Genomic DNA, 19,169 nt, shown 5'->3' with positions numbered 1-19,169 from the left:
AGTTCCAACTTTGGTATCCACAGCTTTTGCGGCAATATAGGATTTAATAGAAATCTCTTCTCTATATGAATCATGCAATTTCTCAAATATTTTAAGTAGTTTAGTTCAAAAAGAAAATACAAAGATTTATTTAAATTGTTTTTTGTCAGTGGTGTATGAATCACAAGATGTTCATCACTCTTGTCAAACCCTGTCATTATGATTCACAAGAACTACACAAGCATTTCATGAATCATACTTTCTTTAATTTAGATATATACATTGGTCCCCATGCTTTCCCTCTTTCTGGAAGTACCAAAAGTTCATGCTGTTGGACATTGGCAGCAAAACTGAATTCCTTGGATACTGAAGTGGCTAGGGTGTGCAAATCCACTGGCAAAACATTGCTGCAGGAATCAAGGATGTGATTTATGACATCATTATTCTCTTCCTTAGAAAGAGTACATGTAGAATAAACCAGATATCCTCCAGGTCGTAACGCTTTAATTGCAGATCTGTTAAATAAAAAAAGCAAAAAAAGCAAAAAAGAATAAATGTATTCGATTAAATTGGATTCATCAGCATACATATTTACACTTGGAGTCCTCAGCTGCCAGAAAAATGTGCATACTTATGTAGATTAAGCTTAATATTTCAGTAATGGCATGTGATTATTATTGCTCAACCAATCCATACAATAGAATCCATTACTAAAATGTTGGAAGGATATACTACATTTTGCCCATAGGAGATAACTAGCTCATTCTGTTTCAAAATTTGACAAAATGTTAAACTAACATTTAGAGAAAATAATAACTAAGAGAAAAGGGACAAAATGCATCAACCTGTCATTGGTTTACTGAACTAGCTATAAGGAACTGGATAGCCTACTAATCCTGATTTACAAAAAATACCTGAGCCTTGCACCATACTAACTGAAAACTAAACGTACAATGAGGTCCACTTATAAATAACAGAACTTTAAGAATATAGGATTCTTAAATTACAGAAATCAACTGGACATTTATTTCAGAGCAGCTATCAAATACACAGCAGTCACTAAGGTATCACCTTACCATAGTATCTGGGTGGGGGGGGAGGGAGAGAGAGAGAGAGAGAGAGAGAGAGAGAGAGAGAGAGAGAGAGAGAGAGAGAGAAGGAGAGAGAGAGAGGAGAGAGAGGGGGGAGAGAGGGGGAGAAAGAGAGAGAGAAGGAGAGAGAAGGAAAGAGAGAGAGAGGAGAGAGAGAGAGAGAGAGAAGGAGAGAGAGGGGGGGAGAGAGGGGGAGAGAGACTGACAGACAGAGATTATTCAGTGGGTTAAATGGTAACTGTAATATATTGCAACCCCAGGTCACACTGGAGATGCTATCAAAGTATCATCCTGGTGTGTGAAGATGTTTAATGTCTGTATATGTAACACTGTGTGGGAATATCCTTGAAAGACAGGAAGAATAGCAGCTAGGGCAATGGTTAGATAAGAGACATGTCAACTCACTGAAGGAACAGAGGTATGGAAAACATGTTAGAAAAGGCCCTTCTTAGCTCCTTAGAAAGTAAAGACGAGGGGAGATAGATGTATTTTCAGACTTGCAAGACTTTAACTTTACAATAAAGGCAGTTAATATTCAGGGAACTGTTTTGTCTTCTGGATTATTCTGAAGGACAGAATGTCTTAATCATACCAAAATTGCTCTTATTTCTAATATATAAAGCACTTTATAGCTTGACACTAAATTACCTCCAGGATTGAATCTTTCCTTTGAGTTGGCATGGCCAATTTGGTTTTACCAGGAGAAACAGGATGAACAGTTTCATTTCTGGGACATCAGAGTCCAGATATAAGAGCTTTTTTGTGATGGAGCCAGTTCTCTGGAATAGCTTCCTATTAACTAGTTCTAACATTATCCAGAATCAGTTAAAGATAACTTTTCTGGAGAGCAATTTTCAAAGGTTGATCAGAAGTATTGTGTTTTAATTACTATTTTGTATTGCATTTCTTTATTGTTTATGATTACATTAGTTTTCTTATTTTTGAGCAGCAGTCTCTGGATAAAATTCTGAATAATAAATTAAAGAATAAAATGGTGTTGCAAATTTTAATTAATTTTAACTGGTAAAAAGCTGTACTTTGAAGAGGAAGAACTATATAATTATCACTTCAAATTTTTAGCAATTGTAAAACACTCAAAGACATTCACAGCTTTCCACCAAACACTGTTTACTGCAAAATGCCAAAAAGAAAATACAGTTTTGTGATTGGCTGCCCTATTGCACTTAGACAGTTTAAGCTTTGGGTCACCTGTTCACACTTAAGTGTAAAAGGATGCAGGTATACATCAGAAAAGAGAAATGATATAGCAATCCATGTTACAAACTTCACTCTCTCAACCCACTGCTTGAGAGTAATTACATGTTCTGCATTCTACTAGAATGGCCAAGATTAACTCTGTCATTAATTTATGTACTTTCCATATTAAAAAAGAAAAAAAAAACAGGGCAGATAGTTAGGACAGTGTGTCATATTTCAATGCTGCCATCTTGTGTTCATTAGCAGAAACTATTTTCTGAGACTGCAGAGATGGATCTGATCAGCAGGGAAAAAAATCTGCTCCAAACCATTCAAACCACAAAAATAGCATTGACATTCTTCCCTACATTCCTTCTTTATAAAAGAGGAAATCTGTTTCCCCCTTCCTAGTTTTATTGATCAACGTGACATATTTACATCAAATATGTTGTCTTTGTCTAGTTTTCCCCTTTCCCTTGTCTATGGAGAGCCGTCCGGAGTCCTCCGGGAGTGGGCGGCATACAAGACAAATAAATAATAATAATAGTAATTTGATTTCAATTTCTTATGGCAACGGCCCGCTACTCTTTCCTTACAAATTCATTGGAAGATGCAAGAAACTCTATCTGTAACCACAACATACAATTTATCATGGGGCTGAACAGTACTGAGCCAATGCAAATGAAGCCCCAGAAAGCTTTGCCTATAGAACTGGCTGGAGAATTCTGGGAGTTGAAGTATAAGTATAATCTTTATTGTCATTGTACTTAAATACAACGAAATTTGTTTTAACCTCACTGGTGCAAAATTATAACAGAAACGAAAAAAGAAAGAAAAAGAAAAAAATAGTGTGTGCATGGAGTGATTGTGGTTATATTTAAAAGTATCACAGTCTTAAGTCCACAAGTCTTAAAGTTGCCAAGTTTGAAGACCTCTGCCCTAGATCAAGTTTCCAGCATTTGTTTCTCTAATATCATAGGCATACGTTTTTCCTCAGTTCCCATCAGTTCCTCCAGACTGATGGTAACTTCTCTTTAACATTGAGTGTTCCTTCAATTATGGGGAGTCTTATACAAAGACTTTTGAAACTTTTTACAATTTATAGTCCTAACTACATGTAGATGCAGCTGCTGGAAGATTTGCCAGACATTCCAAGAGTAATTTCTTAGAAGGCCTTGATAGAGCCTTGCCATTTTTTAAAACTGCTTTGCCTGGCATTCTAATAAAGAACCATCGACAAATGCTGTGCTACAATCTCTATGGGCTCGGCCAAGCCAGGCTTCAAGGCAGTACAATAGAATTCAGGTTAAAGTGCAATGGTAACTTATTAAAGGATAATGTTGCTTCTACACAGCATTATATACCTTTTGTTACACAATCGCTAGCAGAAGAATATTAGTTATTAGACAGCTAGAGCAACATCTCTGGGCCTTGAATGCCAAAAGTCAAGCAAATTAAAATATAAGCTGTCTAAGTAAAATTGATTAGAGACTATTTAAGTTTTAAAAAATTCAACTTCAAATTGTACAGCACAATTAGACATTTTTAAATGGTAACTGAAAAAGGTGTGTTTTTCAGTTACCATTTAATCCGGTAACTGAGTAACAGCCTGGGTAAAAAAGGCAGCTCTTGGACTTCACTGGGAAGTTCCACAATGTAAAATTCAGAGTTTCAAAAAGGATGCAATTTTTTCCCAACTGAAGTCTCTATTGGATCAGAAGGATCATTTTTTTTTAAAAAAAGTGTTGATTGAGGGGAAACCAGTTGAAAATGCTGTATTTGTTTTCAGATGATTCATAGATTTTTATAGCAATGGGATCAACATTGTAACTGAAAGATCCTGAGAGCTAATATAAATGTCGTTTGTCAATTTTAGATATTTGCTTTGCTTTTTCTTATGTCATTATACCTTCAGTTTACCCAAAAGAGAAAAGTATGAGAGCTTTGTAGTATATTATATAACAATGAAATATATTGATAAGTGAAATGTCCAGCAAACATTGAATTCCAGAAACACACTCATTCTCTAACCCGAATCTACTTATTTGTTTCTATGTCTTCTGGAAGTACTCAGGACACAATTGGTTGAATAATTGAGAGTAAATAGTAAGAGTGCATCAACATGTGACAGGTAATGGCATAGAATGTATTTGAAACAAAGAATGCAAAAAACACATTTTACTTGTATTTTAACATGGGTCCAAAAAAAAAAAAAACATATCAAAATCCTAAAAAAACTTGTATTTTTTAATCTTAATATATCATAACATTTCCATTGTGTGATTTATGACATTGCAGGGCAGGTTAGGATAATTTTCATCCGCTCTAAATCCTAAACTTGGAGCTCTCTAGTAAATTTCGTGTGCAATTTTAGCTAGGAAGCTAATGTTAGTATTTTTTTCCCCTGCATTTCAAGATTAAATTCTGAAATATGCTCTTGGTGAATTTCATTTGCATAATGGTAGTGTAGCAAAGCTTCCTAGTTGCACTCTTCTACTGCATCCTAGAGGAAAATTGTATGAAATTATACAGGAGAATGGAAAATGATTTTGTAATCAAGGGCTGACATGTGGATATTTTAAAGGTTTTTGGCCTCTGAAGTACACAGGTACAGAAAGTCACCAGAGGAAGAAAGTGAAAATTAGCCACTGCTGTATTGTCACTTAGCTAGGTACTATTTTATCAAGCTCCAATTTCTTTTTTTTTTTCAAGAAAACAGGCTCCAATTTGATTAAATATGCTTAGGGGAATTGGGCAATTTCAGCTTGCTAGTATTTTTTTCTGCCAACAAGATTCTTGTTGTCAAAAATGTTCCATTTTAGAGACATAATTTAGAATGATTTATACAAATTTGCAAAAATTTCACTGAATGATGTATGTTTCCTACAGACAGAAGTCCACAAATTGGATTCTATATGTCAAATACTGGAAAAAGAAAACTGAAGGAGGTCAATGTTTTTAAATGTGATTGATTTCTCCAAAGGAAATGGTGACATGATGCATTACTGCAATAAGACACTCATATTTTGGTTATAAATCACAGGCTTCCTTTTTTGGTAGGAAGTTACTTTCTCCTAAGACAAAGGAGTAGGAAAACACAAACCTCCCAACCCTTTTTGTGATGCTGTTAGGACAGATTTCCATAAAAAGCTCTACTTCCTTGAAAATAAACTATTTTATTCCTCTCTCAATTATACTGACATTGAGTATGTATGAGCAATAGCTGGAGATAAGGTACAATAAATTACTGAAGAAGAAAAAAAAGAGAAAAACCCTTGCTTATTAATCTCCTTGCTAGCAATATATATTAATATTTCACCTAGATTAGTAAAACACAATAAAATATAAATGTTTAAAAGATCTATTTTCAAATACCAATGTGTAGGCCATCTAACCATTGAAGCACAGTATCGTTTATATTAAAAAAAAATCAGATACTGGACTGGTATCCAGTTTACAGCCTGATCACTATATGATCTATAATTTGACTTAGGACCCTGCGGTCACAGAGGGGAGGCTATTATACCCCATTTATACAGAGAATTTTGGCAGATTCCACGTGAGATGTGAAATCTATAGTAAACTTGAGTGTTGTTCTTTCAAAATTTTGAATATTCTTAACAGGTTTAAAAGGTATGGATACTATTTAGACCAAACTCACGGTCCATGGGCTGGATGTGTCACACACTGGCCACACCCATGCCCAGTTTAGCAAAGGGGAGAAAAGTCCCAATACGTCACAGGACACCGTTGTGATTCCATGAGTGTGACACCCCTGATTTAAACTATATATTGCAGAATACAGAGATGGTTAGCAATGACCAAACAATGTTTTGCAAAAGTTCAGTGCTAATTAAGTAAAAATAGGCCTACTTTGTAAAATTAAGATGAATTTCTATGCAAACCTGTCTGAAAAGAAAGGCAGCTCTTAAACAATACTCATCGATCCTCTTTGCATAAAATAAATGATTCTGCCTGGCCTGCTGACTCCTCTATACACACCAATAACACACAAGATGGTCCTGTCTTTCAACTTTTTTAATGAAAAGAAGGACTAGGGGAAACATGATAGCAGTGTTCCAATATCTCAGGGGTTGCCACAAAGAAGAGGGAGTCAAACTATTCTCCAAGGCACCTGAGGGTAGAACAAGAAGCAATGGGTGGAAATTAATCAAGGAGAGAAGCTATTTAAAACTGAGGATAAATTTCCTGACAGTTAGAACAATTAATCAGTGGAACAGCTTGCCTCCAGAAGTTGTGAATGCTCCAACACTGGAAGTCTTTAAGAAGATGTTGGATAGCCGTTTGCCTGAAATGGTACAAGGTTTCCTGCCTAGGCAGGAGGTTGGACAAGATCTCCAAGGTCCCTTCCAACTCTGCTATTGAATCGTATTGTAACTGCAATGTTGGCACTGCAGTATGGGCAGGTAAGGCTTTTTTTTTGGGGGGGGTAGGACTTTTATCTAGGAGCCATGGTGGTGCAGTGGTTAGAGTGCAGTATTGCATACTAGTTCAGCTCACTGCCAGGAATTTGATCCCCATCAGCTCAAGGTTGACTCAGCCTTCATCCTTCCGTGATCAGTAAAATGAGGACCCAGATTGTTGAGGGCAATATGTTGACTCTGTCAATTGCTTAGAGAGGGCTGTAGAGCACTATGACGTGGTATATAAGTCTGAGTGCTTTTGCTATCACCTTACTAATTTCTAAGTGTATCTCACTGCTCTGTTTCCCAACAAGTGTTGCCATGGAGAAGTAGAAAAAAATGGCAACAGAGACAATGATTTTAGAAAGACCTTGTTTCTATGGATCTATCTCAGAAAAGGTAAGTAGTAGTTAACCTTTCAATATCAGTTCACATAAATGAATAGAGTAAGCTACTTTAATCTAAATCAACTCTATGCTTGCTTAAGCTAAATTTAACATCTAGCAGTCTAGGTCAATGTATCCTTTTTCTCACCTCTCTTGCATAGCTGATTCACTGCCCCTCTCTTGTCCGTCAAGCTTGTTATGTGAAGAGGACAATAGTGCTGGACCCCAAAAAAGTGAATTTGTTAAAAACTATTGTTGAAAATGTTCCAACGAATAAAAGAAATCAAGTCAAAGGAGTGGTACAAAATTTTGTACATGTGTGTCTGTGTTTTGCCAAGGATTGCAATCTACTCCAAAAAGTAATCAGAGCAAAAGAGTGGAAAAAAGAAACTTTAATTTTAATTCACTGGCTTTTATATGTGGTGCCTTCTAGTCAGTGTTGATTCTTTGCAACTGCCTGTACAAGCCTCTGCAATTATTTATTTATTTATCAAAATTGGCTTACCATTGCAGTACCTTCTTCCTAGGCCTGAGAGAGAGTGACGTCTCCCCCCAGTTGGCTTTGTGCCTGAACTGGGACTAGAAGTCAATTCCCTGATTTTGAGCCTGGTGCTTTAACCACTACACCAAACTGGATACCTTAATTAATAATTATATATTTTAATTAACTAATATGCATAAAATAATTCAATAATATTAATCTTTATAATTTGGTGGATTCTTTGAAGAGATTAAGGAAACATTGTGCAAGGCTCCTGAGAAATTACACCTGTGGTCTATCATTTTCACTGCCCCAAGGTGTTCGTTCCTATTGAATTGTCCTTGTTTTGAATTCTATTCTGATATGTATCTAAACTTTTTTCCAGTAAAGTGTTTAAAAATCTAACAGTTATGTAACAACTGGGCAACCTTCAGCGATGCTATGACTTTCACATTGGTTTCAACTGGCTGTTCTTTAGAGACAAGGGATTAGTTTATATAAAACTAAAATACATGCTGTTGGACTTTATAACATGGCTAATAATTTGAACCAAAGACAGAAAAATAATAATCTTTATTTGATAAATTAAGTTGTAATCAGGATTCAGACGATAGCTAAAAAGAACTCTGGCTGGCTTAAATAGAAATGGGAAGTGAAATTTTGAATCTTATACTTAAGATAGGGATAAAGAATTTTCCAATTAGGATGGGGAAGAGAAAAGAGACTAAGTAAAACAACTGACTCTTTATATACAAAGTTTATAAATAATAATTAGCTTTGTACATACTGTACATTTTAAAATATGTCTCCAAGAGACTTCCCATTACATAACACTATGAGGAAAAAGAAAATTATGGTAACAATAATGTGCATTCTCCATGTATCTCTGTGTCCGTGTGTGTGCTTCTCTGCTAGAGAATGTAATTTGTTATGATTCATTTTGATTTGCTTATGGATTACAACCCCTCAATAAACTAGCCTCTAAGTGAAGTAAAACACCCACATTAAATCACCAATTTGGCCTGAGGTGGAAATATATAACTGGGCTTTATCCTATATTTGTAACTTCTCAACTTGAATTGGCAACAGCTTTATCTTAAACAGAACCAGAGAGAAAACCGAGTCCTGAGACAACCTCTTTCCTTTTGTTAAACTGACTGAATTGACTTGCACAGGTAGGAATGTGCCTCACATTTCTAATCCTTGCAGGCCATTCAGAAAAAAATATTGTGGTTGACAATATTGAAGGCTGATGAGATTAAGACAAGGAAGATTGTGTTGCCACTATTAAGTTCCATCACAGAATATCCATGAGTGGCCAGCACTGCTTCCACCTCATGCCAATGTCTAAATCCACATTGTCTACCGGATGGTACTAGACTTTTAATTCCCTGACAGTATTGCTCACTAATGAGAATTGTAATACAATACACAGAAAAAGAAGTAGGTTAGGGACAAAGGCTGCCATAGATCCTTCTTACAGGTATTCAATTTATGGGACTAGAATTTATCTCCAGCAATGCAATCATAAAGTGCAACTGTATTGCTTAGCGACTATAATCCTTGAAATCCCAGTTGTCACAAAATCCCACAATCGCATGATTATGAAGCAAGGAAACTTCCCGCTGACCCCACAAAAAAAAAATCAGTGTGGAAGTCAGAAGGAAGTTGCAAATCTCAGGGATACAGGCATATAAGGGGCTGCTGCCAAATGGGAACCTAGGCGAAGGTTATACAAGAGGAAGGTCAGAGAAGGTAGTGTGAAGGTGGCCAATGGTGATCATGTGACATTTGACAACCAGTCATAAGTCTGAGCAGGTAGCCCAGTATCCAGGCTGTGATCACGTGATCATAGGACTCCTGGGATGATTGGAACTCCAAGGTCTGGTTGTAACCACATTGGTTCAGTGTTGAGTAACTTGTAATGATCACAGTTCACAGATCATAGGTCAAAGATTATCTGTATTGCTTTCTTCACTTGAATTTATACATTAAAGGACACTTGGTACTCACTACTTTTACTTATTTACTTCAATTTAAGAATTGCAAAAAAATTTTTTTGCTTAAGGTGTTTTTAAAAAGATTACCAGGCATTGATCTATTGCTGTTGTTCAAGTACATTAAAACTCAGATATGGATGCCTGATGCTTTTCCCTTGCTCCACACTTTGGGAATGTCCTAGTTACAAATGCGAAAGAACTCAGCAGGAAAACCTGAATGGTGGTCTCTAGACACTATGGTAATTACCAGGAGAAAGCAGTGTAGCTCTATGCTTTTTGGAGCAATGACTGTCTCAGTGTGACTACATATGGAGAGGATAATACATAGGTCAAGGAGACGTAGAGTTTCAGAATATGATTTAGCACGTCCTTCATTCTGGGAATAAGCAGTCCCTTTTTCTTTTCAATTTTTACCTGAGCAGTTGTATCTGCACAGCAGACAATAGCTTCCTTTGTGCTAAACGCAGAGTAGCCTGATGGGTATCAGAAGAGAATAACCAACTTCTATCATTTGAGCAAGGAGCATCCACTAGGATCTGAATAATTAACAACAACAAAAAAAATAGCTTTAGTAGAATCACAAAACAGAATCTCAGAGTTAAAGTGTAATAGTTAGTTTAACCAAACTAAGACGTTTCTTACAAATGGCTAAACATCATTTGAATAAGTCTGAGTAATTGGTTCTATTGTGTTCTTGTTGTCAGAAAGCTTTTAACATCCAGTAGGATATTGTCTTCCTGGAACTTAAATCCATTAAGACCTGCAGCCTGGAATAATAAACAGATCTTAAACTTCATCTATGACATAAGAGTAATTCAAAAGTATATAAATGCTATAAAATGCCTCCATTATTTTTTCCTTAATTTTCTCTTATGACGGCTAAATTTTTCCAAAGGTAGCAAAAGGTTATGAAAAAATATTATATCTGATATAACATGCTTTCTAACAAAGACCCCAGGTGTCACTGGTTTAAACATTAAAAAAACAACCTTTTGTATTTCATGTCATATGTATAGTCTGTATAAAAGCAAGATGGCATTAACCTCTTTTTGAGCAAATATTTATGAAAGTATAAAAGTTTAGAAATATTTCTTACTATATCATAGTCTAAAATACAAGAGCTTCCAAAAGATTTTACTGTAATGGGTAAAAAAATGGAAGACTAAACTTAGTGCACTTTATTAGTACATGCTTCTTTCTTAATTAGCAAATTATTGCTTTTTTGGTATAAAGTTTATTAAAGGTTTTAAGATTATTAAAAACTATCCAAAATTAATAACAAGTAAAGAAAGAAAAGGGAAACAGAAAGAGACAAAAGTACAGAAAGATAAAACAGAAATCCTTTGCAGCAAATACAAATCTTAACTATATTCTTCTAATAAAGTTATGTGTTTCCTATTGTCTGAAGTGCAGACAAGAGCAACAAAGATGATTAGAGATTGGAGGCTAAAGCATATAAAGAACAGTTGCTGAGTATGCCTAGTTTAATGAAAAGAAGGATTAGGGGTGACACCATAGCAGTCTTCCAATATCTCATGGTTTGCCACCAAGAAGTGGGAGTCAAGCTATTCTCCAAACCATCTGAGGGTAGGACAAGAAGCAATGGGTAGAAATCAATGAAGGAGAGAAACGACTTATGACTAAGAAGAAATTTTCTGACAGTTAGAACAATTAGTCAGTAGAACAGCTTGCCTCCAGAAGCTGTAAATGTTCCAATATTGGAAGTTTTTTTTCCTGCTTCATGCAAGCAATGTATAAAGGGTTTCCAGACAGCAACAAATACTTCTGTATTTTTCTGTCAAAGAAGTCCATTTAATCATCTCTGCAAATTCCATCATCTTCATCAACCATTCCTCCATTGCAGGCAGTATGTTTACACTTACATGCACTTTTGAGTATATAATAATTTGACTACAACCAGTTATCAGATATAAAATTAATTAGAAAATTGCTACTGACTATCTTTGTTTTAAATTGCTGGGTTGGATTATGTGTATATGTATATGTGTTTTTCACTGATATTATTTATTGCTTATATTGCTTTATGGAATTTTTATTTATTATTTTCCACATTTCTGAACTGCCCTTCCCCTTTAGATCCTGAAGCTCCTGCGGTTTAATGTCTTGTTGCAAATTGTCACAGGACAACATACATATATGTATAACTTGTAATTTACACATACCATTTTCCTTGTCAAATACAACCAACCCGGTGTATGATATATTCATTATCAGACCTGAAACCTTTGATATGTTATACAATGTAACACTTTCTAGGAGTCTGAAATTACTTTCCCTAACTAATACATTTTATTGAAAGGATACACTTTCATGAGCTGCAGTTTTTATTTTGTTAGCTGAAACAGATTCTGCCATCTTTACATCTTCTGATATTTGGTCTCAATAGACTCTCTTCCTACAATGTCTACTATTCAATACTAATAATTTGAATTCTTAGCCAACCACACAGCATGATCTGTACCAAAAGTACACTACATCTGTAACATCACAAGCCTCCTTATGCATTTTGTCCATAAATACATAAACATACAGGTCCATTCCTAACTCAAGATCAAACCATTCGCTAAGGATTTCATTTATTCTCAGACATCTTTTTTATTCCAGCATACATTAATAATTAGCAACGAAATGTTCACACAAAACACTTCACAGTTCAACCTGACAGCATTTATGATGTTATATTTCATTTTATTAAGAAGTGTTATGTGGCTATCAGGGGTGGGTTTCTGCCTGTGTTACTGCCGGTTCGGTATGTGTGAGATTTAGCTCCGTGCATGTGCGCAGTTGCCTGTAAATAGGTCTGTGCATGCACAGAACCTTAAAAGTGTCGAAAAAACATGCTGCGGTGAATGGGGATCAAGTTTGGGTGTGTGGCAAGCCTGCCGTCCCTACTGGTTCGGTGACCCAGTTGCAATTTCCACTACTGGTTTGCCCGAACCGGTGCGAACCAGTAGCAACCCATCTCTGGTGGCTATTCAGCTTTTGCACCATAACCTTGGATAACTCTCATAACATTAAAAATCCAAATTTTGTAAGTTTATAACAAAACCTCCTGACATGCCAAAGAAAAATCCCCTACATTTGTCAACATTTAAGTTTTTCTAGGTACCATTCCCACTCAATCCCAATGCTTGCGGGGAAAAGGTTGTTCTTGGTTTCCAGCAGTCTAGGAGGGTAGCAGCCTGCCAGATCTCAGATGGAAGGGTGTTCCACAACCAAGGGCATTAATTTTTAGACCATTCATTTCAATTCTACATTCAATACATCACTGTCATTCCCCTATACATCTCTAAAACACTTTTTCAGCATTTCTTCACTGACTTCATCCCAAATGATTTCATCACTTTTACTTTTAATTTAGTTCTCTCTGTTGAAGGTTCTTTGTTCAAACCTTTTTATCCACTTCCAATTTTATTTCCACTGTAATCACTCTGCATTTTCTCTCCTTTAACCTTTCCTTGCTTGTTCTTACTTCTTTTCAGCTGTTTTTCTCTATACGGACTTTATTTTCAAATTTATGTAGCCACCCATCTCATAAACAAATGACTTTGGGCAGCATACATTTAAAAAAACAACATCTTTATAAATAACAATCATTATTAAAAACATTAAGAACCATAAAACAAGCTAAACAGGCAAAGGTATGTTAATACAGAGCTACTTCACTAATTCACCAATTCCCTTAAGTCCCTAGACTTGATGCATAACCATATATTATACATTTTTTACATAATTTTTTTCATTAATCATTCTCTTATATGCAATTTTCTCATAGATTTGTCATTTATTTCATTATGCTATTAAGGATGTTTTTCATGCATGCATTCATAATGTCTTCACACTTACCACTGGCATTCTGTAACAATTTCCACTTATTCTGTGGGGATACTAATCTATCTTTTAACATAGTTTCATATTTTCCCTTCTTGTAATTATTTAACTTTGATTCTAGTTTCTTTTACTTATTTCTACATTTAAGTTTTTTAAAGTTAACGGCAGAATTCCTTGCTAATGGAAGAAATATGCCTGACAATATGGGTTACATTTCGTTATATTACAATGGTGAATTTTACCCCAAGCAAGATCACCCAATTCTAGGTCAGTGATTTACTCACAACCTACCACCTAGAAAGCATATGCAGTGTATTCTGCACACCTGAACTATCAGGATACCGTGTGGATGTAGTTACGTTTCCCACTCCAGGCACAAATATATGTACATAGATTCATGGACACACGTTGAATACTCTTTGGATATTCTTAAAAGTTTTTATAATTACATTTTTAATTGCTAGTCTTACATGAGGCAGGAATAGGGACAATGGGACCTCCAAGCCACTAAATCCTCCAAGTAGAAGCCTTGAATAATTCTGTTATATTATCTGCAAAAAGCCAATGCATTCTTAAGCAGCATCAACAGATTGAAAGTATCAAGATCATGTGTAGTGGTAGTACCATTTTATACTGAACTTGTAAGATCATACTTGAAATACTGTGTCTCATTCTTGTCACCACAATATAAAAAAGATATTGAGACTCTAGTCTAGAAAGAGTACAAAAAAGATAGGAGGTATGGAGGCTAAACACTATGCTGAACGGTTGAAAGAATTAGGAATGTCTAGTCTAATGACTTCTCCAAAGCACTTGATGGCAGGACAAGAAACAATGGGTAGATTATTAAAGATATCCAACCTAAAATTAAGGAAAAAATTCCTGAGCCTGAGAACAATTAAATAGTGGAACGACTTGCCTCCTCCATCTGTGAAGGTTTTCAAGAAGAGACTGGACAACCATTTGTCCAAAATAATCAAGAAGGGGATTGGACTAGAAGACAGCCGAGGTCCTTTCCAACCCTGTTATTCTATGTTGTTATTATTCTTGGAGAGGAGAACCAAAAGAAACCAATGCTACATTTCTGAACAAAAAATAAAAATGGATTTTTCTGTATTCTGTACAAGGAACAATCACTATAATATATTTTAATTAGATAAGTTAACAAGAGATAAGAGAAAAACTTAGTCTCTATAAAATTATTAGCCAATATAGACATACCTTATCAAACTTTTCAGGCTGAAGATTTCCTATTTCTCTTCCATCATTCAGAGAAACAGTAATTAGACTCATCAAAGATTCTGGAATGAAGGATTCTAGTGTCTGCTTCAACCAACGGAATCTCAAGTTATCATATTCATTTGACTGTAAAAGCCCTATGCAAGAAAGTTAAGATAAAAAAAAATACATAGCCAAGCCACACTTTTCTCAAGTCAACTATATTTGGAATATAAATTAATTCCTGGTTTCAGCCTAAAATCAAGAAAAAAAGAATGCCATTAGAGCATTCTTTAATGCCTTTGAATAAACTGTTAAATGTGTTTTGGGGAACAAGCTTGCTAACAATGTATTATTGAGTTCACTATTGGAGTGGTTTACCTAAGCACGGTGGCTTAGCAGTTAACACACTGGGCTTGTTGGATGGAAAACCTACAGTCGAAGTTTGAGAAGTTGTGTGACAGGGTAAGCTCATGTCTTCACCTACTTTAACAGTTTTAAAGCATGTAAATGTGAGTAGATAAAAATGTACCACTTTGGTGGGGAGGAAACAGTGCTCTGTGATGTCATGCTGGCCACATGAGAATGGAAATGCCTTTGAACACTGCTGGCTCAAAACCACTAGAAATAGAGATAAGTACTGTCCCCTATAATTGGTTATGACTAGAAAAATAAAATCCACAGGGACTCCTTTCTTTCCTTCTTACCTGGACAAGCATACTGCAATGTGGCTACTGATTTACCTCCTGGGGCAGCACACATATCCAATACTTTTTCTCCATCTTTTACTTCCAGAGCCAGTACTGCCAGCAGAGAGGCAGCATTTAGCAAGTAATACTCCTTTAATTGTCCATTTCTGTGTTTCTGAGAAGGGAATTTTTCGGGAGCATCACCAATGTAACATTTCAATGATTGTGGAAAAGAGGATGAAGGGCTTGTGAAAAGGAGGCGGTAGTTCTTTAAACTCAAATAAGACTCCATTTCAGAAGAGCAACTGAATTTATTAAGGAGGACTGCATATTGCCAGTATTGCGGTGTTGTAAGAATTTCCCTGCAGATCAAAGAAAAAAATATCCAAGTATGCAGTGATATGTAAGAATTCAACAATTTATTAATATGACTAGTTGTATCTGAAAGGTTAGAGGTTAAACTGATGGTCATTAATTTCTAGATTCAGTTACATATGAAGGCAATTAAAACAGGACAGCATATTGCACATCTTTTAATCTGAAATAAGCCACTCTGAATGTGTATGCACAAGTGAAAGGTGCAGGATTTGAGTTGCAAAATGTGGCCTTGAAATCAGGAAAAATTCACGTCTTTTATCACTTGCTACCCAATTTATTTTCTTATTGTTAAGACCTTATAAGAAAGGCATTGTAGTGGTTAGGCTGTTGGTTTAAGGGTCAAATGATCAATATTCAACGCTCCTGGAATTTACTGTCTGTTTTTATATGACTTACTTAACTTGGTTATTGAGTTAATTCATGTTCTGTATTCAAATAGTGAATAAATTAATTTAATGAGCTGGGATTGCAAAACAGAAAGCCAAAGTTAAAACTTTTTTTATTTATATGTCAAATTAATATTCCAGCTTTGTTCAGAATCTTAAGGCAGCACACATTTAATTATTAGGCAACTTCAACTACAAGGTCACCTGGTTAAATGAACAGTGTAAATTCAACCAAGGGCTGAACTTGAATCAGTCATGTGTAGCCAGGCTTGGGTGAACAAAAATAAGACAGGATATAAATGCTAACTATTGTACAACCTTTATGATGTCTTCCTAAAATCTTGGGTGCAACCCATTGAGAAGAGGAAAATTACACAAAGAGACTGATCATATGTATGTTTAATACCTCTAATTGTGGTTAAATTTGAATTTAATTGAATCACATTTATGTAACATTTGTGCAGGTTCTGCCTAACCTGCAGAAAGTAACTCTTGGAATGCCATTTAAAAGCTAAATATGGATCTTAGTATGAAAAAAGATATCTAATTATATCTAATTGATATAATTAGATAGAACACATCATATTGGGTCAGTGGAAAGAAATAGTATCACCAAGAGACTGTTTATCAAAATCATATAATTTTCGAGCTACTATAATCACCATGCTGACTGGGGTCTTCTAGGATTTGAAGTCCATTTCTGTTCAAGTTGTCAAGGTTGAGAAACAATGGTTTATAGTATACCTCTTTTCTTTTCTGTCACAATGTAAATATGTGACAGAGTAGTGTTGTGACTATAGCTTTGAAGCACAATTCAAACTAAGAAATATGTATATAAACCCATGTAATTTTCTAAAATGAAACATGGGGAAAAGTGTTCTTCCTCTACCTAAGAAACTATAAAGCAGATACACAAATTGATGTATCTAATTCACAAGCAAAGGAAAAATATATGCAGATATTCCATTATATATGGTACAATTAAGAGGAAGCACTAGCATTGGAATCAGAAGGTTTAGTTTGAGTTGAATCTGTGGAACCAATTCAGAAAACTATTAAGCCTGATTTTTAAAATATAGTTTTCTATGTCAAAGATATCTTATGATGGAAAAGTAAATTCCACAATTTCACTTCTCTTCAACACATACACAACCTTCATAGGACGAGCTTCCTTACTCTTTACAAGAATTTTGAATATAATGCTCTCCAATATGGGGGCTCTTGACATCTGTAATAAGCCAAAGGAAGTGGATCTGTGGTAGGCTGGGAAAGGACTGCAGAGAGACCACATCTGTGGTTCTCTTTTCTAATTGGTGTATTACTTACAACAGTTCTAGAATTAAAACCATCTGAAAAATAAAATACAGAAATACTGCTTTTGCAACATCTATTGTGGAAAGTAGGGCATTACACTTTTTAGCTATTCTGACCTTCTGTTTCTTTCAATTAGATTGTCTTTCCAGTTTTTCACACCAGGCAGAATTAGCTAGGAAATTGTAGATCCTGCTACAGGAGCAATTCTTCTGCCTCTTGCTACACTTTTATAAAAAACCATCAAAGCATTTATTTTGAAATTGACATCACCCAATTTTATCAAGCTGTAATGATCATCTTACAATAAATCATTCATAAGGTCTGCATACACGTCAAATGACTCCAGTATGGAATGCTGACTAGTGCCAATCTTGTCCCTTTCCTAAACATCCCACCCCAGGGAATGATGGGAGCTATATTCCTAAATATTATATCAGGAAATATTGAATTAAGAGCATGATCATTAAGGAGGAGGATTTTGCTATCTATATTTTTATAGTGATTGATATACCACCAGTTCAGCTTTGATTGTATGGCTCCATTTTATAAGAAAAAAATAAAATAAAAAAAAGTTTTCGCATTTTGAGGACAAGTACAATTTTAATTATTTGAAAAGGGATGGATTGGGGTCAAGAGGAGAGAGAAAGGAGAAAACAAACCAAACAGAAATTAACCTTACTGAATTCCATGCTCCTCCCAACTCTTCAGAGTATTGTTTCTCGAAATGATTGAGAACCGCCTGGCATATTTGCTTCTGAAGCTTTCTTTCTGATGTGGACTCTTTCTGATATGACATGTGTGAGAGAAAGAGAGCATAAATTCCCTGTATGCAAGTTACATTTTAACTGGTAAATGTCCCTAAAATAGACCGATTTCAGGGACATATTATTTGCAATAGGGGTTATTCACATCGCTTACACCTTTTGAAGGTATAGTGGGAAGAAAACGCCTAAAACGTAGGCATTTGCGCTATTGTTTTTCGCAAGAAATTGTAGAAGCCCCTTCTAACCCAAGGGGGGGGGGGGAGAGAGAAATGCAACTTTCCCTTAACACCGGAAATGTGGTCTAAATCTTTTTCTTGATTGATTGACTGGCGAAATGAAGCTAGGCAAGATCCCCTTCTCCGATAAGATATAATTTCACTTTACCCACTTAAAAGTTGACTTTGGGCATTCTGGGAAAGGCAGGGAAACGCGGCCAAGCAAAAGTGCGGTGTTTCTCAACCGGTTCGCACTCACCTGGCTCCTCCCCGCCGAGGAATAACTTTCCTTTCTGTGTCGCCGAGCGGCAACCAAATTCGCCCGAAGGATTCCCCGCGCGAACATGGTCAACGCTGGAAGCGGCGCGCATGTTGTCCCCCGTCCCCCCCCCCCCGCAAAAAAAAAAAAAAGGCCGGCGGAAGCGTCTCAGAAAATCGAGTCACTAGCGGAGAGAGGACGATGGGAGGGTAATAGCGCCTCCTGCCGGAGAGGAGCTGACGACTCCTCTCCGGCAGCAGCATCAGACTAGGCTGGAGAGAATGTGGGGCTGGGATCTTCCTTTTTTAAAACTCCTTGTGGGTCGGAAGCACGGCATGCAAATGAAAAGCCAGCTTCTAAAAACAGGATCTACTTGAGTCTGATCTTTGCTTTCCAGTATTCTTTTTTTCAAACATAATTGATGCTTTATTGAAAAACCAAGGCTCCCTTAATTTCTACCAAGAGGACAGTCCATCTAGTTTTTCTTACTAACACTAGAAAAGTAGTTCATTTATCTTCTACTTTCTGTTTTGAAG

At 35.9% G+C, this 19,169-nt stretch overlaps 1 protein-coding gene across 5 annotated transcripts in view; it reads right to left on the bottom strand.

Moving 5' to 3' along the window:
• NSUN3 (NOP2/Sun RNA methyltransferase 3) overlaps positions 1–18,773 on the bottom strand; it is a 28,518-nt gene extending 9,745 nt beyond the window's left edge. For 2 of the 5 annotated variants that reach the window (XR_004255638.1, XR_004255637.1), the window contains exons 1-6: positions 18,634–18,773; positions 18,070–18,179; positions 15,336–15,679; positions 14,632–14,786; positions 9,973–10,094; positions 296–494 (exon numbers count right to left, since the gene is read on the bottom strand). Coding sequence is in view for 3 of the 5 variants with exons in the window: in XM_032219965.1 (XP_032075856.1) it covers positions 233–494; positions 9,973–10,094; positions 14,632–14,786; positions 15,336–15,679; positions 18,070–18,179; positions 18,634–18,720 (1,080 nt within the window). In the remaining 2 variants the exon portion in view is untranslated. Of the gene's footprint in view, positions 1–223; positions 495–9,972; positions 10,095–14,631; positions 14,787–15,335; positions 15,680–18,069; positions 18,192–18,633 lie in introns of those variants that run through there. The other 3 variants (XM_032219965.1, XM_032219967.1, XM_032219966.1) reach the window with 3 other exon arrangements.
• Between the last annotated feature and the right edge of the window lie 396 nt (positions 18,774–19,169).

Source organism: Thamnophis elegans, chromosome 6 (genome assembly GCF_009769535.1).
Source record: "Thamnophis elegans isolate rThaEle1 chromosome 6, rThaEle1.pri, whole genome shotgun sequence".
In the NCBI taxonomy this organism is placed as follows: domain Eukaryota; kingdom Metazoa; phylum Chordata; class Lepidosauria; order Squamata; family Colubridae; genus Thamnophis; species Thamnophis elegans.
This window is presented reverse-complemented; position numbering and strand designations above follow the sequence as displayed.